General features: G+C 49.4%; 1 protein-coding gene across 11 annotated transcripts in view; it reads right to left on the bottom strand.

Annotated features, from left to right (window-relative positions):
- The window catches only part of KIAA2012 (KIAA2012 ortholog), a 98063-nt gene that overhangs the window by 58772 nt on the left and 16612 nt on the right, over positions 1 to 22679 (bottom strand). For 9 of the 11 annotated variants that reach the window (XM_077319176.1, XM_077319175.1, XM_077319170.1 and 6 more), the window contains exons 3-9: positions 19405 to 19582; positions 17027 to 17179; positions 16547 to 16728; positions 14488 to 14671; positions 10419 to 10540; positions 8163 to 8319; positions 7339 to 7581 (exon numbers count right to left, since the gene is read on the bottom strand). In XM_077319176.1, coding sequence (XP_077175291.1) covers positions 7339 to 7581; positions 8163 to 8319; positions 10419 to 10540; positions 14488 to 14671; positions 16547 to 16728; positions 17027 to 17179; positions 19405 to 19582 — 1219 coding nt within the window. The remainder of the gene's footprint in view (positions 1 to 7338; positions 7582 to 8162; positions 8320 to 10418; positions 10541 to 14487; positions 14672 to 16546; positions 16729 to 17026; positions 17180 to 19404; positions 19583 to 22679) is intronic. The other 2 variants (XM_077319168.1, XM_077319174.1) reach the window with 2 other exon arrangements.

The raw sequence follows: 22679 nt of genomic DNA, 5'->3' as shown, positions 1-22679 counted from the left end.
AACCAAAATGTCCTGCGGTTTTTGCATCGTGACAAAGTTTCAAAACGTCCCCGCGCGCCGCCGCCGGGACGTAGAGACGCTCCCCCTTAAAAAACAGGCCCCCCTTCTCGGTTAAATCGGGGCGGAGGGAATCAAACTCAGAGTCCTGTGACACCTCCTTCTGAACCCACCCTCCCGGGATCGAATTTCCCCTCTTGGTTTGACTGCGCGTCACTGCGGCCATTCCCAGTTGGGCGGGAGTAAAAACTGTGTCCACCAATGGGTCGCACTTGCTGTTGTACTGGGGCAAGCGGGATAGAGCGTCCGCCAAAAAGTTCATTTTGCCTGGCAGATGCTTGAGAGTGAAGCTGAATCGAGAGAAAAACTCCGCCCACCGCATCTGCTTAGCCGAGAGCGAGCGGGGCTGCTTGAGCGCCTGAAGATTTTTATGGTCTGTCCAAACTACAAAGGGGACGGCGGACCCTTCCAACCAATGTCTCCAGGTGGCTAAGGCCAATTTTACTGCAGCCGCCTCTTTTTCCCAAATCGCCCAGTTCCTCTCTGCCCCGGAAAATTTCTTAGACAAATAGGCTAATGGGTGTAACTTCCCATCCTCCCCCTCTTGTAGGATCACGGCCCCCATTGCCACATCCGAGGAATCTACTTGCACGGTGAATTGCTTAGTTGGGTCGGCATGGGCCAGCACGGGCTCAGAGGTAAACAGGAGCTTCAGATTCTCAAAAGCTTCCTGACACTGGGGAGTCCACTGGAGTGGGGCGCCTGGGCGGCTCGCCGCTTTCCCCCCTTCCTTAGTTTTTAACAAGTCAGTGAGCGGCAATGCCACCTTGGCAAAACTGGGGATGAATGTCCTGTAAAAATTTGCAAATCCTAAGAAACTCTGCAGTTGCCTCCGCGTGCGGGGTGGTTCCCAGGACAGCAAATCACGCACCTTGCCTGGCTCCATTTCAATCCCCGCTTGGGAGACCCGGAAACCCAGAAACTCCACCGCATCCCGGTGAAATTCACACTTTGAAAGTTTTGCAAACAACTGGTGCTTCCGCAAGCGGCGGAGCACTTCACGGACCAATTTGGCATGCTTGCCCACGTCTTCAGAATACACCAAAATATCATCAATGTACACCAACACCCCCTGATACAATAAATCATGCATAATTTCATTTATCATGTTCATGAACACGCCCGGAGCGCCGGCGAGGCCGAACGGCATGACTATGTATTCAAATTGGCCCAAGGGGGTGTTAAAAGCAGTCAAATATTCATGCCCCTTCTTAATTCGGACCCGGTAATAGGCTTCCCGCAAGTCCAGCTTTGTAAAAATCCGAGCCTTCCCCAAATGTCCCAGCAAGTCCTTAATCAACGGCAGCGGGTAGGCATTACAAGTAGAAACAGCGTTCAGCCCTCTGTAGTCCGTGCAGAGGTGCAAAGACCCGTCTTTCTTTTTTACGAAAAGGACCGGGGCCGCCAGGGGCGAAGTCGCAGGTCTGATGAATCCCCGGGCTAGGTTTTTGTCCAAGAACTCCCTGAGTTCTCTCATTTCCCTCGGGCTCATCGAATAAAGTTTAGCTTTGGGAAGGGGCTCCCCTTTCTTTAACTCGATGACACAGTCAGTTTTACGGTGGGGGGGGAGCTGATCACATTCGGCCTCGGCGAACACATCCGCAAAGTCTTGATACTCCCGTGGTAAGCCGAACCCCCCGGCGGAACCCACCGCGGCCACGACCCGATCGTTTTGAGCGAGCAGGGGCCGTACATGCCGTTTGCAATTGGGCGAGGAAAACTTCACCGTTCCCTTCTTCCACTTCACCGTGGGATCATGCTCTCTCAGCCAATCCAACCCCAAGACACACGGGAATGCGGAGTGGGGCGCTACCAGGGGTTGAATCTGCTCCTAATGTTTCTTAACGTCCAAATCCATGGGGAGCGTCTTTACGGTGGCCTCCCCCCCTGGAGCGCATTTCCCGTCCAGTTGGGTAATAGGTAGGGGCTCACCCAATGGCACCTTGCCCACCCCCAAAGTCTCGGCTAGTGCTGGGCTCACTAGAGTCTGGGTACACCCTGAGTCCACAATGCAACGAACCCCCACTTTCCGTCCTGACTTGGGTTCTGTGAGGGTTGCAGGCAGAAGTATCAGGGGAGAGTCACTCACCACTCGTTTGCCCCTGCCGGAGGCCTGCTGGCGGGGCGCCTTTACAGCAGACCGTCTTCGTTTCCCGACTGCTCCTCCGATTTATCCTCTCCGTCCTGGCCACTGCCCTCCTCCGATTCCTCCACCACCGTCGCGGCACCCGCTGGAACCAGCAGAGACTTGGCACTTTTCTTCGGGGCGGTTTTATTGGCCGGCGAAGCTTTGGGGGGGGGGGTTCCCCCTGTTGACTTGGCGCTGGGCAGCGTCTTCGATGGGCATTGCGCGAGGAAGTGGCCAGCCTGACCACAACCCAAGCACAATCCCTTCTCCATGAGCCGAGTGCGCTCGCTTGGTTCCAGTTTCGCCTTCGGCTTGGCTTTCACAGGGGTCGAGGTCTTCGCCCCTGCCTTCCCTGCAATCCCTTGATACTCGGCCGCCCTTTCCAGGCGGCTCTCCATCTCTCCTGCCAGTTGGACCCAACCTGCCACCGTGAGGGGGTCTTCTAGAAGGAGGCACTTGCTGGACAAGTCCCCAGAGAGGCCCCCCACGAACGCGTGCACACGTTGGGGCTCGGTCCAGTCCAGCACCGCTGAGGACAGCTCCTTGAATTCTCTGGCATATTCGGCCACGGTCAGCTTCCCTTGCTTCAGGGATTTGAGTTTCTTCTCCGCCGTCTCCTTCTCGAACGGCTCCACGTACATCTGATGCATGGTTCTCAGGAAGTGGTTGTAATTACGGATGGCTCGTGGGTTGTAACGGTACAAGTCCATGAACCATTTTGCTGCCTTCCCTTCTAGGGATTCTCCCACGAAACGCACGCGCTCGGCGTCATCATTGAAAGTAAACCCCATGTCCATCATGTAGGCTTGGAGATGCACCAGGAACAAAGGGAAGGTCGATGGGTCTCCCGAGAATTTAGCTTTGAATTTGTAGGTGCTTCGCATTTCCACCCCCTGGAGATGGGGAGGCAGTCGTCCCTGGCCCCAATCCGCCGGGGCCCTCGCTCCATGGCCCAAGCCTCGACCGACTCCTGCCGCTGCTCGCGCCGCCGCCGCCGCTCGTGCCGCCGCCGCTCGCGCCGCCGCCGCCGCCGCTTGTACCGCCGCCGCCACTGCCACCTTTGTTCCGTCCACGTCCGCCGCTGCACCCGCTCCGTCCGCCGCCCCGGCACCTTCAGCGGCTCCACCACCGCCAGCAGCCCCAGCGCCCTCGAGGCCGGCTTCTTCTTCCTCCCTTCGCGCTCTCGCCAAGGCAGCGGCCTCGGCCTCGGCTGCCGCCTGCATCTCCGCCTCCTCGCGTTCCCGCAGGGTGGGAAGATCCCCCAGCCTCCGACCGCTGGGTTCACGGGAGCCTCCGTGCACCTCCCGTAGCAGGCGCCGCGTCTCACGCTGCTCCTCTGGGTCCAGCCGACCTGAGAGGTCCTGTAGCCAATTGGTCACCTTGTCCAATTTGTGCTGCAAATCACGCATCTCACCGGCGGGCTCCGACCCGTAGCTTGGCATCCCCAGTTGATCCGGCCACTGCTCATCCCCCGTCAGGTGGTCGTATTTCGACAAACGCCTGCGTTCGGTGATGTGCTTTTCCAAGAACTCGGCATGACCCGGAGTCGCTCCTTCCAAGGCTCTGATCATGCCTGAGCTGTACGGACCCACACCGGCTCCGTCGCTCTGGGAGAGGTCCCAATCCAGGCCCTCTCCCTGCTCAGTATAGGTATTTCCTTTGTCCTGCATGTTGGCAGGTGAAAGGGGTTGTGAGATTTGACTTATTGTCAAACGTGAAGAGAACTCACAACAGGCTTCTTAATTAAAGAAAGCTTTATTGGAAAGTACTACACGCAAAGGACTGAGAAGTCAAATCTGACTAGAGTACAGATTTGCTTCTGCTTATCAATACAATTCTCCTGCTCAAAACTTGACAGTTCCCAAGGGAGGGGAGTCAGAGAAAAGACACATGTGTAAGAAAAACAGAAATACATTCTCATAGCCTTGAGGAGGTGACAACAAACCCAGGCTCAGGCGAGAGGCCACAACATGTGATAAGGTTACCAAAACTATTCACTTTTATGGCTAGCAAGAATACAGGACCTGGAGCAACCAGGCGCCAAGCAATATAAAACAATATAACTGACATGGAGGAACTCAAGCTAATTTATGACAGAGATTCTACAATCCTGACACCTAGATTTCTCCATGATCCAGCGTATGTTGGCAATTTGATCTCTAGTTCCTCTGCCTCTTCGAAATCCTGCCTGTACTTCTGGAAGTTCTCGGTCCACATATTGCTGGAGCCTAGCTTGTAGGATTTTGAGCATAACTTTGCTAGCATGAGAAATGAGTGCAATGGTGCGGTAGTTTAAGCATTCTTTGGCATTGCCCTCCTTTGGGATTGGAATGTAAACTGACCTTTTCCAATCCTGTGGCCATTGTTGAGTTTTCCAAATTTGCTGGCATATAGAGTGTAGCACTTTTACTGCATCATCTTTTAAGATTTTGAGATATATATTTTGAGATATATATATGTGTGTGTGTGTGTGTGTGTATGTGTGTATACACACACACACACACACACACATATACACATTCTGGAAGTCCCTGGGTGTTATATATTGTGAGGCAAAAAACTGAATGTCTTGTTCGTTACGTTGTGCATCAAGAAATTATTAACCAAAGGGGCGTCTTTAACTTGATTTCTAATATGAGACCTGTGCTCCAATATTCTAGCCTTAGGGGGTCTACTCAATAACCACACATAGAGGAAATCACAACTACATTTGATACAATACAGTGTTCTTTGAATTGCAATGAACTAAATCCTTTATGTAAACATGGAAGGTATTAGGAGCCCTTAAATTTTTTAAATTCTCTTTTACATTTTTGTGACACTATGTTAATTAAATGATTAACCTACACAGTATATCAATCAATCACCAACGCTGACAGTTTGATGAGACCAGAAGTCACTTTATAGACAATACGCTGATACTAGAGCAGGTCTTCCAGAAGATACCTTCTACGATAAAACTGGATCTGAAATTGACTGTGATTACTTTTGGGTAAGTCTCTTGTTATAATATTCAATTCATGAAGTGTTTGTGTTTTACTTTAGACTGGAATTATTTCTAAATTGGACAGGCATGATATGTTTTCTCAGTGGATCTTTATTGGTGTTATTTTTGTAGTTGTTTATAGTAGGTTATTTATGCTGCTTTCAGATGTAGTACCAAATGTAATTAATTTGGTTGTTGAACATATTTCACATATTTCATGTTATTAATTTAATGCAGATATTGGCTGCTGAGGAAATTAATTGAAAAACCAATTCAACCGGTGTGGTTTTCAGCCATTATTCACATTGACCACAGCTTGTTTGGGAGCGACAACTTAGAGTTTTGCGCTTTTGATTATCGTACCACTGAGTGTCCACCTGTTTGTTTTCTATTCACATATGTACCTGAATAGGAGGTTGGGTGTGGCAAAACTTCTTTGCTAAAAATGGGTGTCGACAATCCAGTGTACATGGATGGGAAAACAGTTGGTAGATAATTTATAACCAGGAAAGAAATTAGGGAAAGAATGGATACAGGTGTGAGAAAGATAGTTAAGGGCTATCAAGGGCATTAGCAAAACTGCCAGAGTCCATTACACCATTGTCTGAAGCACACCCAGGTGAAAGAGAGGTTGCTCGGTCAGGCCCCCTGTTCAGTTAATTACTGTACTCTGTGATGGCCTAACTAGCGGTTGACATGGAGCCAGGATGGCCTATCTGTGGCACCCTAACCAGCCTCTGCAAGCTCCCTGGCTTGGTCATATTTGGTCAAGGTGTACCAGAAACGCCCCCTTGTGCACAGGGAGAAGAAGACAATCCAATGGGGAAATAACAGTGGGCTAAGGATTGTTTAGACCTTCAGGGTGCCTGACCTGGATGGCCCAGGCTAACCTGTTCTTATCAGATCTGGGAAGTTAAGTAAGCTTGGTCCAAGTTAGCAGGAGCGTAAACCGCAGGGCGGGAGATGCCCCCTCCAGGTTGCCGGGCAGCATCATGAAGCTGCTTAGGCCCAAACAGTCCCGCATCTCCACTTGCACAGCAGCAACCAAATCTGTTTTCGTTCTCTGGGACTTTGGGGCACTGCCTTCTCCCCTCCACTGCCTTACCTGATTATTTCCTTGGGACCTTTGGAAGTTCTGCCTAAAGTCTCTACTTTCAACCTGTGGAATACTGAAACAGGGAATGTACTGGAAGTTAAGGTGTGGTTAGGATATCCAGGGACTCGAAGCTTTAGAGAGAAAGAAACGGAAGATATGGAAATACACAGGGCATTTCGGCACACTGAAAAAATAGTGTTACGCCAGTGCCATGGCATAATGCTATTAAATAACGTGCCTCTGGCCATTCCTCACCTCCTGGCTCTCTCCACCCTCTCTGCCACCGTCTTGTGCTTCTGGGCACTCTGCCTGCCTGCTTGAAATGGCGGAAGAGAGGAATGCACTATACTCGCAACTCTCCTCCGCCTGTCAATCAAGCCAGGCAGCCAATCACCTTTCTCCTGTTGCTCAGGGCCCGTGATGCAAGCTAATATTTTTAAAGTAAAACTTCTCAGTTGAGATGCCTATGCATCTAATGCATAGTGCTTATTTTACTGCCACCCTTTTGGAATCATTTGCCTTGAAGCAATCTTGTTCCCGATTTCAGGAAGGGGGGAGTTTAGAGAGGCATGCTTAGTGTGTTAACTGGTAGGGAATTTTTTTTTTTGCTTTGCCTGGATGATTTAACGTATATTCATTGCTCCAGGCAGTTTACATTTAAAAAAAAAAAGAAAATCTCCATCTCCGGGAGAAGGGAGAGGGAGGTTGGTGCATGGGCAGGTGCTGGAGGTGGAGATAGTGCTAGTTCGGCTCCGCACATTTCCTTGGTGTGTGGCTTGCTGGGTGCTCTCCTCTCGCTCGTGCTACATAGTTGGGGGAATCCACTTTTTTGGGATTCCTCAACTAACACTTTAAAATGGAGGATGTAACTGCCGGTTTTGCTGCTTGGACGCCAGATGTTGGCAATGTTATGCAAAACGCCAAAAATATGGCATTTGCAAAAGGTTACCATTACACTTTATTTTCTGGGTGAGAAAAGAGCCACAGTGTCATTGTTGTTGGTCTCTGTGTGTCTGCGGGAGAGGGGGAGATAACACTGGTTCACCAAATAAATGAAGTGAGGCAACCAACCTCTTTGGCTGTCCGTCTCAGCACCTCTCTCGCTCTTTCCTGTCTTTGTCCTCTCGATGGCAAAGTCTCTGCTCCTTATTGGAGGTAAGTAAGAACTACAGTGAGGAGCCACTCGGGTTTCGCTGTTGACCACCTGGTGCATCTTGCTTCTCTGTTCTGGCTCAGGACAGCGGTCATTCGTCAGAGGAGCCAACAGCTCACTGCAGTCCTCAGCCTCAGAACTGGCTGCATCATGACCGACTGCTGAGAAGCAAGCAAGAAAATAACTAGAATGACGGCGTACAGCAGGGATGCCCAATCAGGGGTCTATGGGAGCCCCAAAGTGGGTCCGCAGTTTCCCCCTCCTGCCTTAATGGACCCATCTACTAGCCAGGGAAATTGTAATTAGCAGTTTATGCTCCTTTCTATTTATTTACTTCATTTATACCCTGCCTTTCCTTGTCCCAAAGTTGGCATTGTCCTCCTCGGCTCCCTTTTGTCCTCACGCTAACCGTTTAGATAGGTTAGGCTGAGACGTGTCTGGCCCAAGAACACCCAGTAATTGTCCACATCAAATAGGAACTCAGGTCTCTCCAGTCCTAGACTGTACATCTTAGTGAGGGGAGGGATATAAATTAAATGAATGAATATTATACTAGCATTATAGTATTATAATGTGTCCAGAGCAGGGGTAGTCAAACTGCGGCCCTGCAGATGTCCATGGACTACAATTCCCATGAGCCCCCTGCCAGCGAATGCTGGCAGGGGGCTCCTGGGAATTGTAGTCCATGGACATCTGGAGGGCCGCAGTTTGACTACCCCTGGTCCAGAGCATATGGCTGTACCTCTTGGGTTTTTTCTTTTGGTGTGGGGCTCCCTTGACAGCCGAACCAGCAAGGGAAAGATCGTAAGTTCTTTTGGGAGCATTCTGGATTTAAGTTTTGCTCTCTGAGCTCTGAGCTGTTCGTCGGATATCTGAGGCAACCTGAACATCTCCGGCATCTGCAAGAAACAAAACATCAAGACATTGATTTTGTCGCCTTTGACAGCAAAGTTATTTTGACAACATCCATCTTTGACAGCACCCGTTCCAAATGTCTCCAAGAGGATTACAGCTTGCCTGTCTTCCAGAAATCTGCTCCTAGTCATTGTTCTTTTGGCCCTGTCCTGAGAGGCTCTGGCTCTGCAGATGGGCTCCTGGTTAAAATCTAGTTTCAGAACGAACTTTCTGTTGTAACTGTTTGGAAATCATTTTTGAGAGCATTATTGCTTGGACTTGTAGAATCACCTCTAGCTGACAAAGGATTACAAACCCACAGCAGGGAATGTTCTTACCACCAGCATCAAGAGGGGACCGGATAAACAAAGAGAACAGAAGGACCCAGCGAGGCTATTAGCTCCTCAGGGTCTGGAACACTGTCTGGGGTAGTGATGCTCTGTACTCTTGGTGCCTGGGAGGGCTTTTGGAGCACCAGTGGACCTGGGCTTGGGTGTGACCCAGAGTGTCGGACTGGATGGGCCACTGGCCTGATCTAACAAGGCTTCACTTATATTCTTATGTCAGACACCTTGCAAAGTTGCGTTTCTGTGGCTTTTATGAAACTGCAATAAAACAGAGGGCCAAAATGCACCCAGTTACAGAATCCGTATTTGGCCTTTCTCTCCAAGCAGCTTCCACCGCTCTCCTCTCTCCATTTGAGTCTCACAACAACCTGGTAAGGTAGAATAGGCTAGAGCAAGTGTGTGACTGGCCCAAGAACACCCAGCAAGCTTCCGTGGCAGAGTGGGAATCCAGACCCTTGTCTCCCAGATCCTAGTCTGCTGCTTTATCTACCCACCCTGACCTTGGAGGGAGCTTAGTGGCCGTCCCTGAGGGTTGCAAGGTGGGGTCAGAATGCTCTTTCTGAGCAGTTGATAGGGTTGCCACCTCTGGGGAGGAAAATTCCTGGAGAATGAGGACAGTGGGGCTTGGGGAGGGACTTCGCTGGGATATCATGACACAGATCATGACACTTTCCAAAGTGCCCATTTTCTCAAGGGAAACTGACTCTGACTCCTGAAGAACACTTGTAATCCCGGGAACTTTCCAGCCACCACCTGGAGGTTGGCAACTCTAAGGGTCTGACCCCCCCACACACACACATACACTAACTTTACCACATTCTTCCTTCAGGGTGCCAGGAGAAATTTCTCCTGTTTTGGGGAGGGCTCGGAATCAGCAGAATTCTGTTCCCACTTCCAGGCAGAGGGGAGGAAAATTGAGTACAATTACCATGAGCCCCTAAAATGAGACTCTTGTGGCGCAGAGTGGTAAGGCAGCAGACATGCAGTCTGAAGCTCTACCCACGAGGTTGGGAGTTTGATTCCAGCCGCCGGCTCAAGGTTGACTCAGCCTTCCATCCTTCCGAGGTCGGTAAAAGGAGTACCCAGCTTGCTGGGGGGTAAACAGTAATGACTGGGGAAGGCACTGGCAAACCACCCTGTATTGAGTCTGCCATGAAAACGCTGGAGGGCATCACCCCAAGGGTCAGACATGACCCGGTGCTTGCACAGGGGAGACCTTTACCTTCACCTTTTTACCATGAGCCCCTGCAGGACATCTGCATGGATGTCTGGAGAGCCACAGTTTGGCCACCCGTGGTCAACCCAGTCTGACAGTGGCTCTCTGAGGGCTCAGGCAGAGGTCTTCCATATCACTTGAGGACCGACTCTTTGAGCTGGTGATGCTGGGGATTGAACCAAGGACCTAGAGATGGCCTACCAACAAGGTACAGTCTGTCTGTCTGAGAAGCTGGCCAATTTTACCGCTCTTATTCGAAAGCACTTCCTGCTGGGATGACATTTGGTTCCTTCATTCATAGGGCTGGGAAATACCTGGAAATGTTGGGGGTGGGGCCTGAGAAGGGCAGGGTTGGGGGGAGAGGGATTTCCTGGGGGGGGGGTCATGCCTCAGAGTCCATCTTCCAAAGTGGCCATTTTGTCCTGCAGGGGAGCTGCTCTCTGTCGCCTGGATATCAGTTGTAATGGTGGGAGGTTGCCAGCCACCCCCAGTTCTATTCCCCGATGAAACTTCAGCTCTGTTGAAAAGAACATGAGCTCACCTGCTTGCCCTGGGGCTTCCTGACGCCACTCTGCTCCACTCTGGGCAAGAGGCCAGCTGGTCCTCCTCCTCCTCCTCCTCCTCCTCCTCTGTCAACTGGGACCTTCGGATGCAGTTGGTGGACTGTGGAAGGCCAGAGAAAAAGGGAGAAAAAACCAGCAGCTGCATGTCAGTGGTCAGTAGCTTGAAGCCACTTTATTTCAATAGGATTTCAGCGCAACTCATGTTATTTGGACAGAGGTCCCCAGATATGGAATGCATGCTCTTTCTTTTAAAAGAATTTGCCTCCACTTGAGGCAGCTTACAAACATAATGAACTCAAACTTCTAAAGGAGCCCAAGAATTGTGTCCAAATATCGGGGTGTGAGGTGGTGAAGTATGTATTTACATTTAGATTTGAGTCCAGTAGCGCCTTAGACCGAATCAGGCTCAAGGTCTTGATCCTTATTGCCAAAGCCCTAAACTAGCCTTTCTCAACTTTTCTACCCTAGAGAACCCACTGGAACATTCTTAAGGCTTCCAGAAACCCCACAAGCGGCACAATTGTGCCGAATATGGTTGGGAAGCAGAGCTGTGGACACGCCCACCTGGTCCCCTTCCCCTTCTCACCCCCTCCAGGCCCATCATAGGATATTTCGGGTGGGGGTGGGGGTCAGCAGTACCATAGATGGTCTTATCACCTGATAAATGTTTAACAAATTAAAAAAAATATATAAAAATTAATGAACTCCCACCCATTTGGGAAACCCTTCCAGGACTAAGAAACTCCAGGATCTCACAAAATTCAGGTTGATAAAGATTTCCCTAAATAGTCTGGGATCCCTGTATCTACAGGACCATTTCTCCCCCATAGCCCCCCCAGAGAGATTTAAGATCTAGTAGTCAGAATCTACTGAGGGTCCCCAGCCCCAAAGAACTAAAACTGGCCCGAACCCGGTGAGATGCTCTTCCTGAGGAGATCAGGGCCATCTGAGGCCCTCCACAGTTCCGCAGGTCCTGGAAGGCAGGGCTGCTCCACCAGGCTGATGTTCGGGGCCGGGAAGTAAGAGTGGTAGTTGCTGGCCTCCCTACAGACCTCCACATTCAATCTGGAAAATCACTTCAGCACGGAACATGCTCAGGAGATCAATTTTAACTGTACGCAATTTAACCTAAATTATTATTATATGATTGTTTTAAGTTGCATATATTATATTTTGATGATTGTTTGAGACTTGTTGCCTGTCTTGGGTTGCATAGGAAATGGGGGAGTTATGAGAATAAAGTTAGTTTAATCAATTTAGAGACCAACAAGAATTTCAGGGTATAAGCTTTCAGGAGTCAGACACAAATTATTTATTTACATTTACCCCACTTTTCTCCACAATGGGGACCCAAAGTGGATTACACCATTTCTCGCTTCCATTTCATACTCACAACAGCCCTATGAGGTGGGCCAGGCTGAGAATGTGTGACTAGCCCAAAGCCAACCAGCAAGCTTCCATGGCACAAGTGGGGATTCGAACCTGGGTCTCCCAGAGCCGAGTCTGACACTAGACCTCAGGCTTTCTCAACCAAGTTCTCATGAAACCCTGGGTTTTCTTGATGGCCCTTGAAGAGTTTCCTGAATGGGCCAGAGTTAATTAATTTTAAAAACATTTTTTAATTTGTTAAACATTTATCAGCTAACCTCCTCCCCCCAACGTCCAACGAGGGGCCTGGATAGGGCAGAGAGAGGAAGGGCCCCCAGTGGGTGTGTATTTCCCAACCATATTCTGCCCGATAGTGCCACGTCTGGGGTTTCTCAAATGTTTCATGAGTTTCCCAATGGTAAAAAAGGTTGCTCTAACCACTGCCCCACACTGGCTAACAAAGAAAACAAAACAAAATGCTGGCAGAGTTTAAACATGCAAAGATAGAAGCACAAGCTGCTTAAAATAACAAAATGGTTTTATTGAGAAGAGAACAAACTTTGAGTAAAAGAGGAGAGAGAGAGAGAGAGAGTCCTATCCGTCTGGCTAACATTCTGGAAGGAAAAGCAGAGAGCAAAACTACTCAAAGAAGCCAGACACAGGAGGAGATTATATCAGGAAGTTCCTAATCTAAATAGTTCCTCCAATGTAGCCCCCTTCCAGTATATTCTTATACTATTAAATCATGCACAGTACAGATGTTGCATATTCCGAAAAGGAAAACAATATATTTTTCATGTTCCAAACATTTGCCTAAAAGAGCTACAGAACTCTTTAAATATTGGCCCAGTATATTCAGGGGAGGGGACAGGGTAGAGTTCTGGCTTATCCCAGAGCCCACACATGAATTTGTGTTTTTTAGATCCCCCCCCCCCAAACATAGACGGTGTGTTGACTTAGCTTTGGAATTTCTGGAGGGGAGCAAGTTCTTCTTAGGCACCATGTTAGGATTTCTTCTCCTGCTCCACCCCGTATGTCTATCACACCTGTGGATTATCTTTTCACATTATTTGTTTTGGAGGTACCCTGGTGCATTCCCGCCATACCAAGGCATATAATGTGCAACTGCACAAGAAAATAATCAGTTACTGGCCTTACTTCTGGTGTGGTTTATATGGGGATCCATGGCCTTTCTCCTCCTGCCTTAATGGACTTAATGGCTCAGTGGTACCTTTAAGACCAACAAAGTTCTATTCAAGGTATGAGCTTTCGTGTGCACACCCACTTCCTCAGAGACAGAGACCACAACGTAGGGAACTGGTCACTTCCATGGCTCCCTCCCCCGAGCACGGGAGATTTCTCTCGTGGTTTCTGCACCTGGGAGGGAGCAGATACTGCATGCCTAATCCTGCCTTAAACCCTATTTCTGTCCCTCTCTGTCCTCCTCCAGCCTGCCTGGGTGGTGATGTCACTTCCAGGGGTATGGCAGGGAGGCGTGGCCAGCTGACATCACTTCTGGGGCTCCTCAACACCTGAAAAATTATTTCCATGGTCAAAAGGTTGAAAAAGGCTTCCCCTTGCCTGCCTCTGAGTCATGTCCCTGGACTTCCCTGGTGCTCTCCCATCCAAGAACGAATGAGGCCCAGCCTTGCTTAGCTTCTGAGATCAGGCTGGCCTGGACCATCCAGGCCAGGGCAGAGATGTCCTTACAGATTGCTTGGCCCCCAAAAGGGAGGCAGGCCCATTCTTATGCCAGTCCATTCATGCAACTGTGCGGGGGCTTCTGGGTATATTGACCTCCCTAGCAGAAGCCTCACCATGACCTCTGTTTGGGCTGCTGAGGCAGGCGGGGTTAGTAATCAACCTACCAATTCCCAGTAACACTGAAACTGTATTGTTGGGAGGGCCTGATGTAAGCAGGAGATTTCTGTTTTTCTCTCGCTTCCCCCTTATTTTAAAAAGGTCCCAAACAGCAAATTGCTTGCCTGAGTTCTGAAGGAGGAGACAATTGATTTCTTTATGAAATCCCACCAGGCCCACAGCGCTGAAATCACCAGCCAATGATTTTGAACTGGGGCCCAAGAAATATAGTGAAATCCTTATCTTTTGCAAACGCCATATTTTTGGCGCTTTGTACGATGTCCTCATCCAGCAACCCAGGAGCAAACTGGCAACTACATCCTCCATTTTAAAGCGCTAGTGGGGGAATAAACTGGATTCCCCCAACAATTTAGCGCAAGCGGGAAGAGAGCAATCAGCAAGCCACACACCAAAGGAATGTGTGGAGCTGAAGCAGCACTAGCTCCAGTTCCAGAGTCTGCTCCTGCTTCCCTTCTCCCACAATGGGGCTTGTTTGTTTGTTTTTTTTATTAAAAATGCCTGGAGCAACAAATGGGTGTACAATCGCCCTTTAAAAGATGGTCCCTTTAAAAGATGGAGAAGGGTGATTGGCTGTCTGTCTTGATTGACAGGCAGAAGAGAGGAGTGTGGATAGCGCGTTACCCTCTTCCTCTGTTTCAAGCAGGCGTGCGGAGTGGCAAGACACGCAAGATGGCGGCAGAGGAGCCAGGAGGTGAGGATTTCCCGGAGGTGCATTTTTTTTTTGGCATTACTCCTTTGCGCTGGCGTAAAGCTAATTTTTTAATGTGCGGAATGTGGGTCTCCACCTTAGCTTCTTACCACTGTCTGAGAGCTTTCTGCCCCGGAAAAAACCGCCATAGAAGGTCACGTGGGCTTTCTCATGCCGAAGCTCAGAGGTATCAGCTGGAAGAATCTCCTCCAGGGCAGACTGGCTTGCCGTTTCAGCTGGGCCTCGCTCCTCCTTCGTGAGCTCGTGGGTCCCATGAACTCCCACATTTGGGTGCTAGAAGACGGCAGGACAGAAGTTGTTCAAGAGCTGTATTTATGAATGCTTTCGCTTAGCCTTACAGAAGATGGTCACATGCCTCTTTTTAGTTGCCCACCTCCAGGTAGTAGCTGGAGACCTTCTGGGATTACAACTGACTCCCAGATCCCTAGGAGGAAACGACTGCTTTGGAAAGTAGGCATGGTGGCATTCTGCCCCATGGAAGTCCCTCCCCTCCCTTCTCAAGCCCCACCCCCTAATCTCCAGGTACTTCAGGTCTGAAGGAGCAGAATACAGTTTGAGGCCAGTAGCACCTCTAACGCCCACTAAGTTTAATGCTGGGTATAAGAATGAAACGCAGTTGTTCTTAGTGGTGCCACTGGACTCAAGCGTTCTTCCATAGCTTAAATAGCAGGGGTATTTAAAAGGAGATTGCTCATCATGATCCCGTGTTCGAATTCAGGCTCAATTTTCCACTTCCACCAGCAAAGGACGACTTTTGGGCCTCCTCCGTTCCGCCACAACCGAATGGCTGGCGGAGGGGCCAGCAAAGTTCTTGTCTGCTAGCGGAAGTGCCTTCCATTGGCGGAAAATTGAGCCTGGATCCAACCTGGTTTATTATCAAGGGGAAGGGGGTGCCTGCTTCACTTTCAACGCGGGGGTCTCCTTGGGCTGCCAGGGAGGCTATCCACCACCACTGGAGTGAAGCCGAGCAAAATCCCAAATCTGCAGCGCTCACCAGCAGTTCTGTTCCTGCTCACCAGGGGGTGCAAAGCTCAAATGCTAACAGGAGATGGAAGAGCACAAACCCTGCTGGCTGAAGAAGCCCTGGCTCCTCTTGCAGGCCAGAGAGCGTCAACGAGGGGGAGAGGCTAAAAGTGCTTTACGGCTCTGCTGCAAAAAAGTCTCTCCCACACGAAGCTCCCCCGAGGCTCAAATGCCGCATTCCGGCTGCCCTTCACCTGGCAAGGGGGACGCTGCAGGCACGATGTGGGAAGAAAGAGACGCCGTGAGGCAGATGCAGCTAGCTCCTGCCCAAAGAGGACCAGGTTTGCCAGACGATGCAGCTCCTTGACAGCAGGGGTAGTCAAACTCGGCCCTCCAGATGTCCATGGACTACAATTCCCAGGAGCCCCTGCCAGCATTCGCTGGCAGGGGGCTCCTGGGAATTGTAGTCCATGGACATCTGGAGGGCCGCAGTTTGACTACCCCTGCTCTACAGTGTTGCTAACCTCAAGGCAGAGCCTGGAGTTCTCCCAACATTACGATTGATCTCCAGACTAGAGTTCAAATCCCGCGGAGGAAAGGACAGTTTTAGAAGGCCAAGGTGGCCAAACTGTGGCTCTCCAGATGTCCATGGACTACAATTCCCATGAGCCCCTGCCGTTTGGCAGGGGCTCATGGGAATTGTGGTCCATGGGCATCTGGAGAGCCACAGTTTGGCCACTCCTGCCCTATGGCATCACATTCCCACTGAGCTCCCTCCGTACACTCCACTCTCCCCAGGGATCGTCCCCAAATCTCCAGGAGTTTCCCAAGCTGTGGCAGCCCTGCTCCAGTATCCAGCAATACTCATGTACACAAAGCCTGGCCCCAGCGAGGAGACGCAAACACAGAGTGAGGCACGTGCTGTAGTAGTTCTCTCAATCCAGGACAAAAAAGGGGGTGGATTTAACACGCGCCACAGAAATGCTAGGCGCATATTTAAGTACAGCTGAAACTGAATTTGCTAGTGGACTCTGTGGTTCACTGCCATGCTCTGCTGTGTACATGAAGCCCACACAGGGCGTGAGTCAACCTATGGAAATTCATGCTATGTTATGCTATCTTGATTCCAGCTCTCCTGGAGCATGCACAAGGATGCTATTGGGAAATACCCAAAGGCGGCCATACCTTTGCAGTGCCTCCGTCTCTGGCCTTCCGTCTCCGAGTGCTGTCCTTTGAACGCTGAGGACTCAGGTGAAAACTCAGCTTTCTTAGGGAGATCCTGAAAGGTTTCCTCCTGGCTTGTTTTTCTCTGCTGCAGCCTTCCACCAACCCGGGTTCAGATTCCACATTTGATGAAAGACCGAGGCCTGTAGGGGAGGAGAACGTGCCGGTATCGAAGGCGGGTTGCCAGATGATGGGGGCCAGTCCAGCCGGGAGGGCATCGGCACGTCCACAATAAATCAGCGGACGGAAAGGGGAAGCGGAGAGGCTGAGGGCTGGTGGACGTGGTGGCTGCCTCAGGGCAAGGGGGGCTGCCATTACCACCCGCCTCCATTCCGATTGCTGCAGCCACCCCCGCAGAAACGTCAGGAAACACCAGGCCAGGGGTAGCCACATCATGGCTCTCCAGATGTCCATGGTTTTGTCATTCACTGCATTCCGTACCTGGATTGGCCTTCTCCATCTGATCCCACAGAAGTGAGCCGGGTGAATAGAAAATAGGCAGGCGCCTATATTTTGGAGGAAAAGCTGACAGATCCTGTTTCCTTCTGTGGTATGTTGCATTTTCCTCCAGCACGAAAGGATCCTTGATATATCCTGGGAGGGATGGCACACGTAGAAGAAGAAGAAGAAGAAGAAGAAGAAGAAGAAGAAGAAGAAGATGAAGAAGAAGAAGAAGAAGAAGAAGAAGAAGAGTTGGTTCTTATATGCCTCTTTTCCCTACCTGAAGGAGGCTCAAAGCGGCTTCCAGTCGCCTTCCCATTCCTCTCCCCACAACAGACACCCTGTGGGGTGGGTGAGGCTGAGAGAGCCCTGATATCACTGCCCGGTCAGAACAGTTTTATCAGTGCTGTGGCGAGCCCAAGGTCACCCAGCTGGTTGCATGTGGGGGAGCGCAGAATCGAACCCGGCATGCCAGATTAGAAGTCCGCACTCCTAACCACGACACCAAACTAGCTCTTTACAGAGAACCCAAGAAAGAACACGCTCAGGAGAGTTAAAAACAAAGATGCCATATCAAGGACTGTATGGCAAGGCTACAGGGTGCCATATTAAAGAAAGAGAACATTAAGCAGGTCCCAGTGACCACAGCGTGTTGGAGAACACATTGCATAAGCTCCCCCCAGAAATGTAGCCATTGGAGTCCTGATCTGGTCATCGTGAAAACAGTGGAAACCGTCCTTGTGACTTTAACACATCATTAGTTATGTTGAGAACATTTTCATGTTTCCTGCAATTTTCTTCTCTCTCTCTCTCTTATTAGTTAGGAATAGATTAGCCAGCCCTTAGAGCATGGAGAAGGGAAGCATCACCCAACTCTCTAGGACAGGGGTCCCCAATGTGGTGCCCAAGGGGCCATGGTCCCCGCTAACTTCTCCTGGTGGCACTCAAATGCCTTAAGAATATGGGCAGGGCTAGATGACACTGTTATCCAACAAGGCTTCTGATTGGTCATTGGAGAGTTGATTGGCTGTGCAGATTTTGAAAAACGTTGCTTTGGCATCAGCTGTACCACGGTGGGTCTAAAGGTAAGGGCCAAGGCAGCCAGTTTTGTGGCTGGCTCCACCTCCTGTGGCAGCCATTTTGTGGCAGCCATTTTCTGGCTGTGCCCACCACAGAGTTCCAAAGGTGCCTGCTGCCTCAATCTCTATGGTAAAGATCAAGGGGAAATTCCCAGAGAGTTGCTGATGTGACAGCCAAAGACACGTCACTGTATGTCCCGTGTCAAGCATGGAGAAGAGCGGGGGGGGGGGGCAATCCATGAGGGGAGGAGGTTGTCCAACATGGAAATCAATACAGGAAGAAACCTGGGCTGATTTTGCAGTTACTTTGCTTATTCCGTGGTGGAGCCTGCTGAATTCAGATCAATTTGGACTTGGGTCTTCCTCTATCCCCCCCCCATTGAAACAGAAAAGTGTTCTGCATGTGATTAGGGAAGCTCAGAAGGGGGGGGGAGCCAAGCACAGCAGGAGCCTCTTTCTTTTCTTGAATGGGGGGGGGGAGAGGATTGGAGACAGCAGAGGTGGGAAAAAGTCAGGGCTTCTGGAGCGCGGTCACTTTAAGGGAAGCCTTGCAACTGGGAACCAGGAAGTCTTTGAACTGACACCCTGGCCAATCAGGGAAGACTGCTTTGCTACAGCATTGGAGGCAGGAGGTAAAAGGTAAAGGTATCCCCTGTGCAAGCACCGAGTCATGTCTGACCCTTGGGGTGACGCCCTCTAGCGTTTTCATGGCAGACTCAATACGGGGTGGTTTGCCAGTGCCTTCCCCAATCATTACTGTTTACCCCCCAGCAGCAAGCTGGGTACTCATTTTACCGACCTCAGAAGGATGAAAGGCTGTCAACCTTGAGCCGGCTGCTGGGATTGAACTCCCAGCCTTATGGACAGAGCTTCAGACTGCATGTCTGCTGCCTTACCACTCTGCACCACAAGAGGCTCTATGGAGGCAGGAGGCAGGAAGTTAATTCACAAAGACCAGAAATCTGCACACTTTCTGATGACGGTTTTTGAAATATCAAACTTATATCTGCTCCTGGATATCGCAGTGGAAATGTAGGGTCACCATGAATCAATCATGCTTGTTGCAGAGGGAAAATTTAAAGCATCCCAAATCAAAGTGGAAATTGAATTCAGTGTAGACAGAAGGGATTCATGGGAACTGGGAGTGGGTAAAAATCCCCGTGCAGACTGCACCCTGGTACACCTAGTTAAGAACAGCTAACTAACAGCCCCTCCAGGAAATATGTACAGTGATTTTCTTCCGTAGGTCCGAAAGTGCTAACTTTTAGAAACCTTGGCTTTACTGCTACTCCCACTCACCTGCATGCTGAAGTTTTTGTAAAATGTTTGGATCCCAGATCTGAGCAAACTTGAGGAGCTTGAGGAGGTACCTCTTGGCCGAATAACCTGGTCTCATTTGCTTGTCAGGCTGGATCGGCGGATTGCTTAGGAAGTGGAGATACGGCTGCCCTCCTGCTGACTTCCGACCGCGCCGTGCCTGCAGAGATGGCAAGATGCCGGAGAAGGAGAGTTAGAAGATCAGCTCTTAATTAAACACCCCCTGTCCAGGGGTCTGAAACGGGGTGCATTCAGGAATGTGATGTTTTTAAGGCTTAATTGTATGTAGTTTTATACACTGTTACCCGCCCTGAGTGTTAGAGAAGGGGGAGTTAAAAATAAAATTTATTATTATAATTATTACTACCACTACCACTACTACTACTACTACTATCTCAGAGAGAGCTCCTCATTGATTCACCGCAGACCATGTTTCATCTCCGTCTTATCGATGCTCCGATTTGGGGGTTGTAAGTGCCAACGGCATTTCACTCAGAATAGCTTTTTCATAGGAACCATCCCAGCAGATGAAATGCCTTCTACCCCGGTACATGCATCCCCCTCCACCATTGTCATTTGTTCTCCTGCATCATCAGCCTTGTGTGACTACTTCACTAACAACTATACCTCTGGGGAGGGGAGGCTGGAAAGCTCTCTCTCACACAAGTGAGTAAATGTTGCCAGCATTTAAATATGCAGCAAAGCAGAACACTGGATGCTTAAAGGAATAAAATAGTTCTACTGAGAAGAGAAACAAAAGTTATGAGTAAGGGGGGAGAGAGATAGTCCTAACTGTCTTACTAAGTCTTCTTCTAGAGCAGGGGTAGTCAAACTGCGGCCCTCCAGATGTCCATGGACTACAATTCCCAGAAGCCCCTGCCAGCATTTGCTGGCAGGGGCTTCTGGGAATTGTAGTCCATGGACATCTGGAGGGCCGCAGTTTGACTACCCCTGTTCTAGAGGAAAAGCATGCAGGAAGTGTACTTAAAGGAGCAGGAAGTCTCCCACTGAGTCAATCAAGCTAGAGGAGGAGAGTATTTGAACATATCAGTAAATTTCTAAATCTAAATATGCTAACTATACATCTCCTCTGATGCCCATGTAGGACCTTCTTGTGCTGTTAATTGTGCATAATACAGATCTTCCATATTCCAGCAGTGAAAAGGGCAGCATCACCAGGCTGCTGAACTGGGCTACACATTCTAGAAGGGCACTTATTTGACAAGGGGTCCGACAAAGGGTATACCTGTCAGCACCCGGTCAAATTCTCCACTAAGCAGACTCTTGGTTGAAGAAATCTCTTCATTGAAAGGATTAGTGAAACAGGTACAGGATGCTCTTTGCCAAAACTAAAGTGAGCACAAGGCCACCTATCTACATGCCTGCCCATCCCCCAGGGACCCTTTGGTGCCAAAAAACCAGGTGCTACAATGCAATGTTCCCACACTGCAAGCCTGCCAGAGCCAAAGTGATAAAACAAATTGCTCAAAACATACCAAGAGAGCAGACCCTGCCACCCAGTGCTGAGAGATAACCAAGAGGCATCGAGGAAGCTCACTGGAAATTTACTACGAACCTCCCCAGAATTGAAAAATTAAAATACCGAAGTTCACAAGACATTTCTCAACAAACCCTGTTTCTGTGGGGAGTTGGGGTGGATTGTTCCCAATATTTGCAGCAGTTCCGTGCCCTGAAATGTGGCCTTTCTGGTTTTTCTGAGAGAAATTTTGGCAAATCGCTCCCAATTTTTGTCTTTCTGTATATACATACATATACAGAAGTGACACAAGTCTGCCAGACAAGAAAAAGAACAACACTGGCCTAGAACTCACAAACACAGTGGTAAATCTCTTGTACAGCATGTGGCACTCATAGCATAAAGTGTACCGCCATTTAAAAAATCACATCTAATTTTTTAAGTGCAGGGAATTGTTCATATGGAAGAGTATCTAGCCAGGTGAGCTTCTACTGCTAGTCTGGAGAGAGAAGAGTCCAGGGACATCTACCACCTCACCCACATTTGGAGGATGTAAGCCACGGAATACTCTGCACTGCATCAGAGATGGCTGCAAACTGGAGAAAGGGTTCACATTGATTAGTGATTCAGGGTAGAACCCACAAATTAGGAAGTTTGTTTAAAACTGGTTCATGGCCCCAGAAACTGTAGTCCCTTTTGATGGGGCTTGTAGGAAGCCCGAAAAATAGCCTACTCCCCACCACTCAGCTATTTCAGGCAACCCCACAAGTTTAAAGAAAGTGCACAAGGAAGTCTCAAAAATAGCTGAGCAGCAGGGGGCAGGCTACTTCCCAGTGCTCAGCTGCTTTCATGGGGAAAGAAAACCCCTGCTTTCTGCTCTAGCCATGAACATCCACAAACCACCATGAACTTGTGGAAGGTTATAATGGTCACAAACTTTGGTTCATGGACCACAAACAGGGCAACTGTATGCTTCATGGTTCAGTTCATCCCCGTTCCAATGCTGGAGATCCCAGGCTACCAAGATCTCATTAGATCTCGCAAGATAAGCAGCGTAGCCTGGTTACTACTTGGATGGGAGACTAACCATGGAAGTCCAGGGCTAAACCAGCTCTGAATTTCTCTTGCCTTGAAAATTTTGTGGCAGCTGAGACGGAAAGTTCTCTTCTCCACCCATCCCAGAAACTGAAGTGATGCTGGAGAGGAGTGGAAAGAACATCCCATTTTAGGAACCATCCCACTGTTAGACTGCGAGAATAGACAAAAGGTGAGAATAGACAAAAGGTAAAAAGGTAAAAAGGTAAAAAGGTAAAAAGGTAAAAAGGTAAAAATACTAAAGAATCCTACACAATTTGCCCTTTACTGGAATATAAACACCTAAGCTGTGGTAAGATATGTATATTAAATGTCCAAAAATCTGAGTTTCCTCAAAATCCGCTGTCAGAGAGCCAACGCTTAAAGTAACAGCCATGGGTTTAAATGTGAGAACTTTGTGCATTTCTTTTTGTGAATTATGGATGGAGACCAGAATAGCCTTCCTGTGCCGGGTTTAAGGTACGGGGAAATCGAATCTGAAACAAATCCATACCTTTAAAGTAGATCCAGCAAGGGGGAGGAGGAGGTTCCATGAAGCCTTTGGTGTGGGCAGCTCATTAAAGCGTTCCTGAGGCTGAGAGTGTCCCTCCCCTCTTTCTAAGGGAAGCAGGGCTTGAAATTTAGGCGAAGTGACAGGATCTAAATTGGACTCGGCTTCTAGCTGAGCGGAGTGTGCTGAACGGTG

This window comes from Paroedura picta, chromosome 2 (assembly GCF_049243985.1).
Source record: "Paroedura picta isolate Pp20150507F chromosome 2, Ppicta_v3.0, whole genome shotgun sequence".
NCBI lineage: Eukaryota > Metazoa > Chordata > Lepidosauria > Squamata > Gekkonidae > Paroedura > Paroedura picta.
Note: the sequence above shows the minus strand (reverse complement) of the source record. Positions and strands in the feature narration are given on the sequence as shown.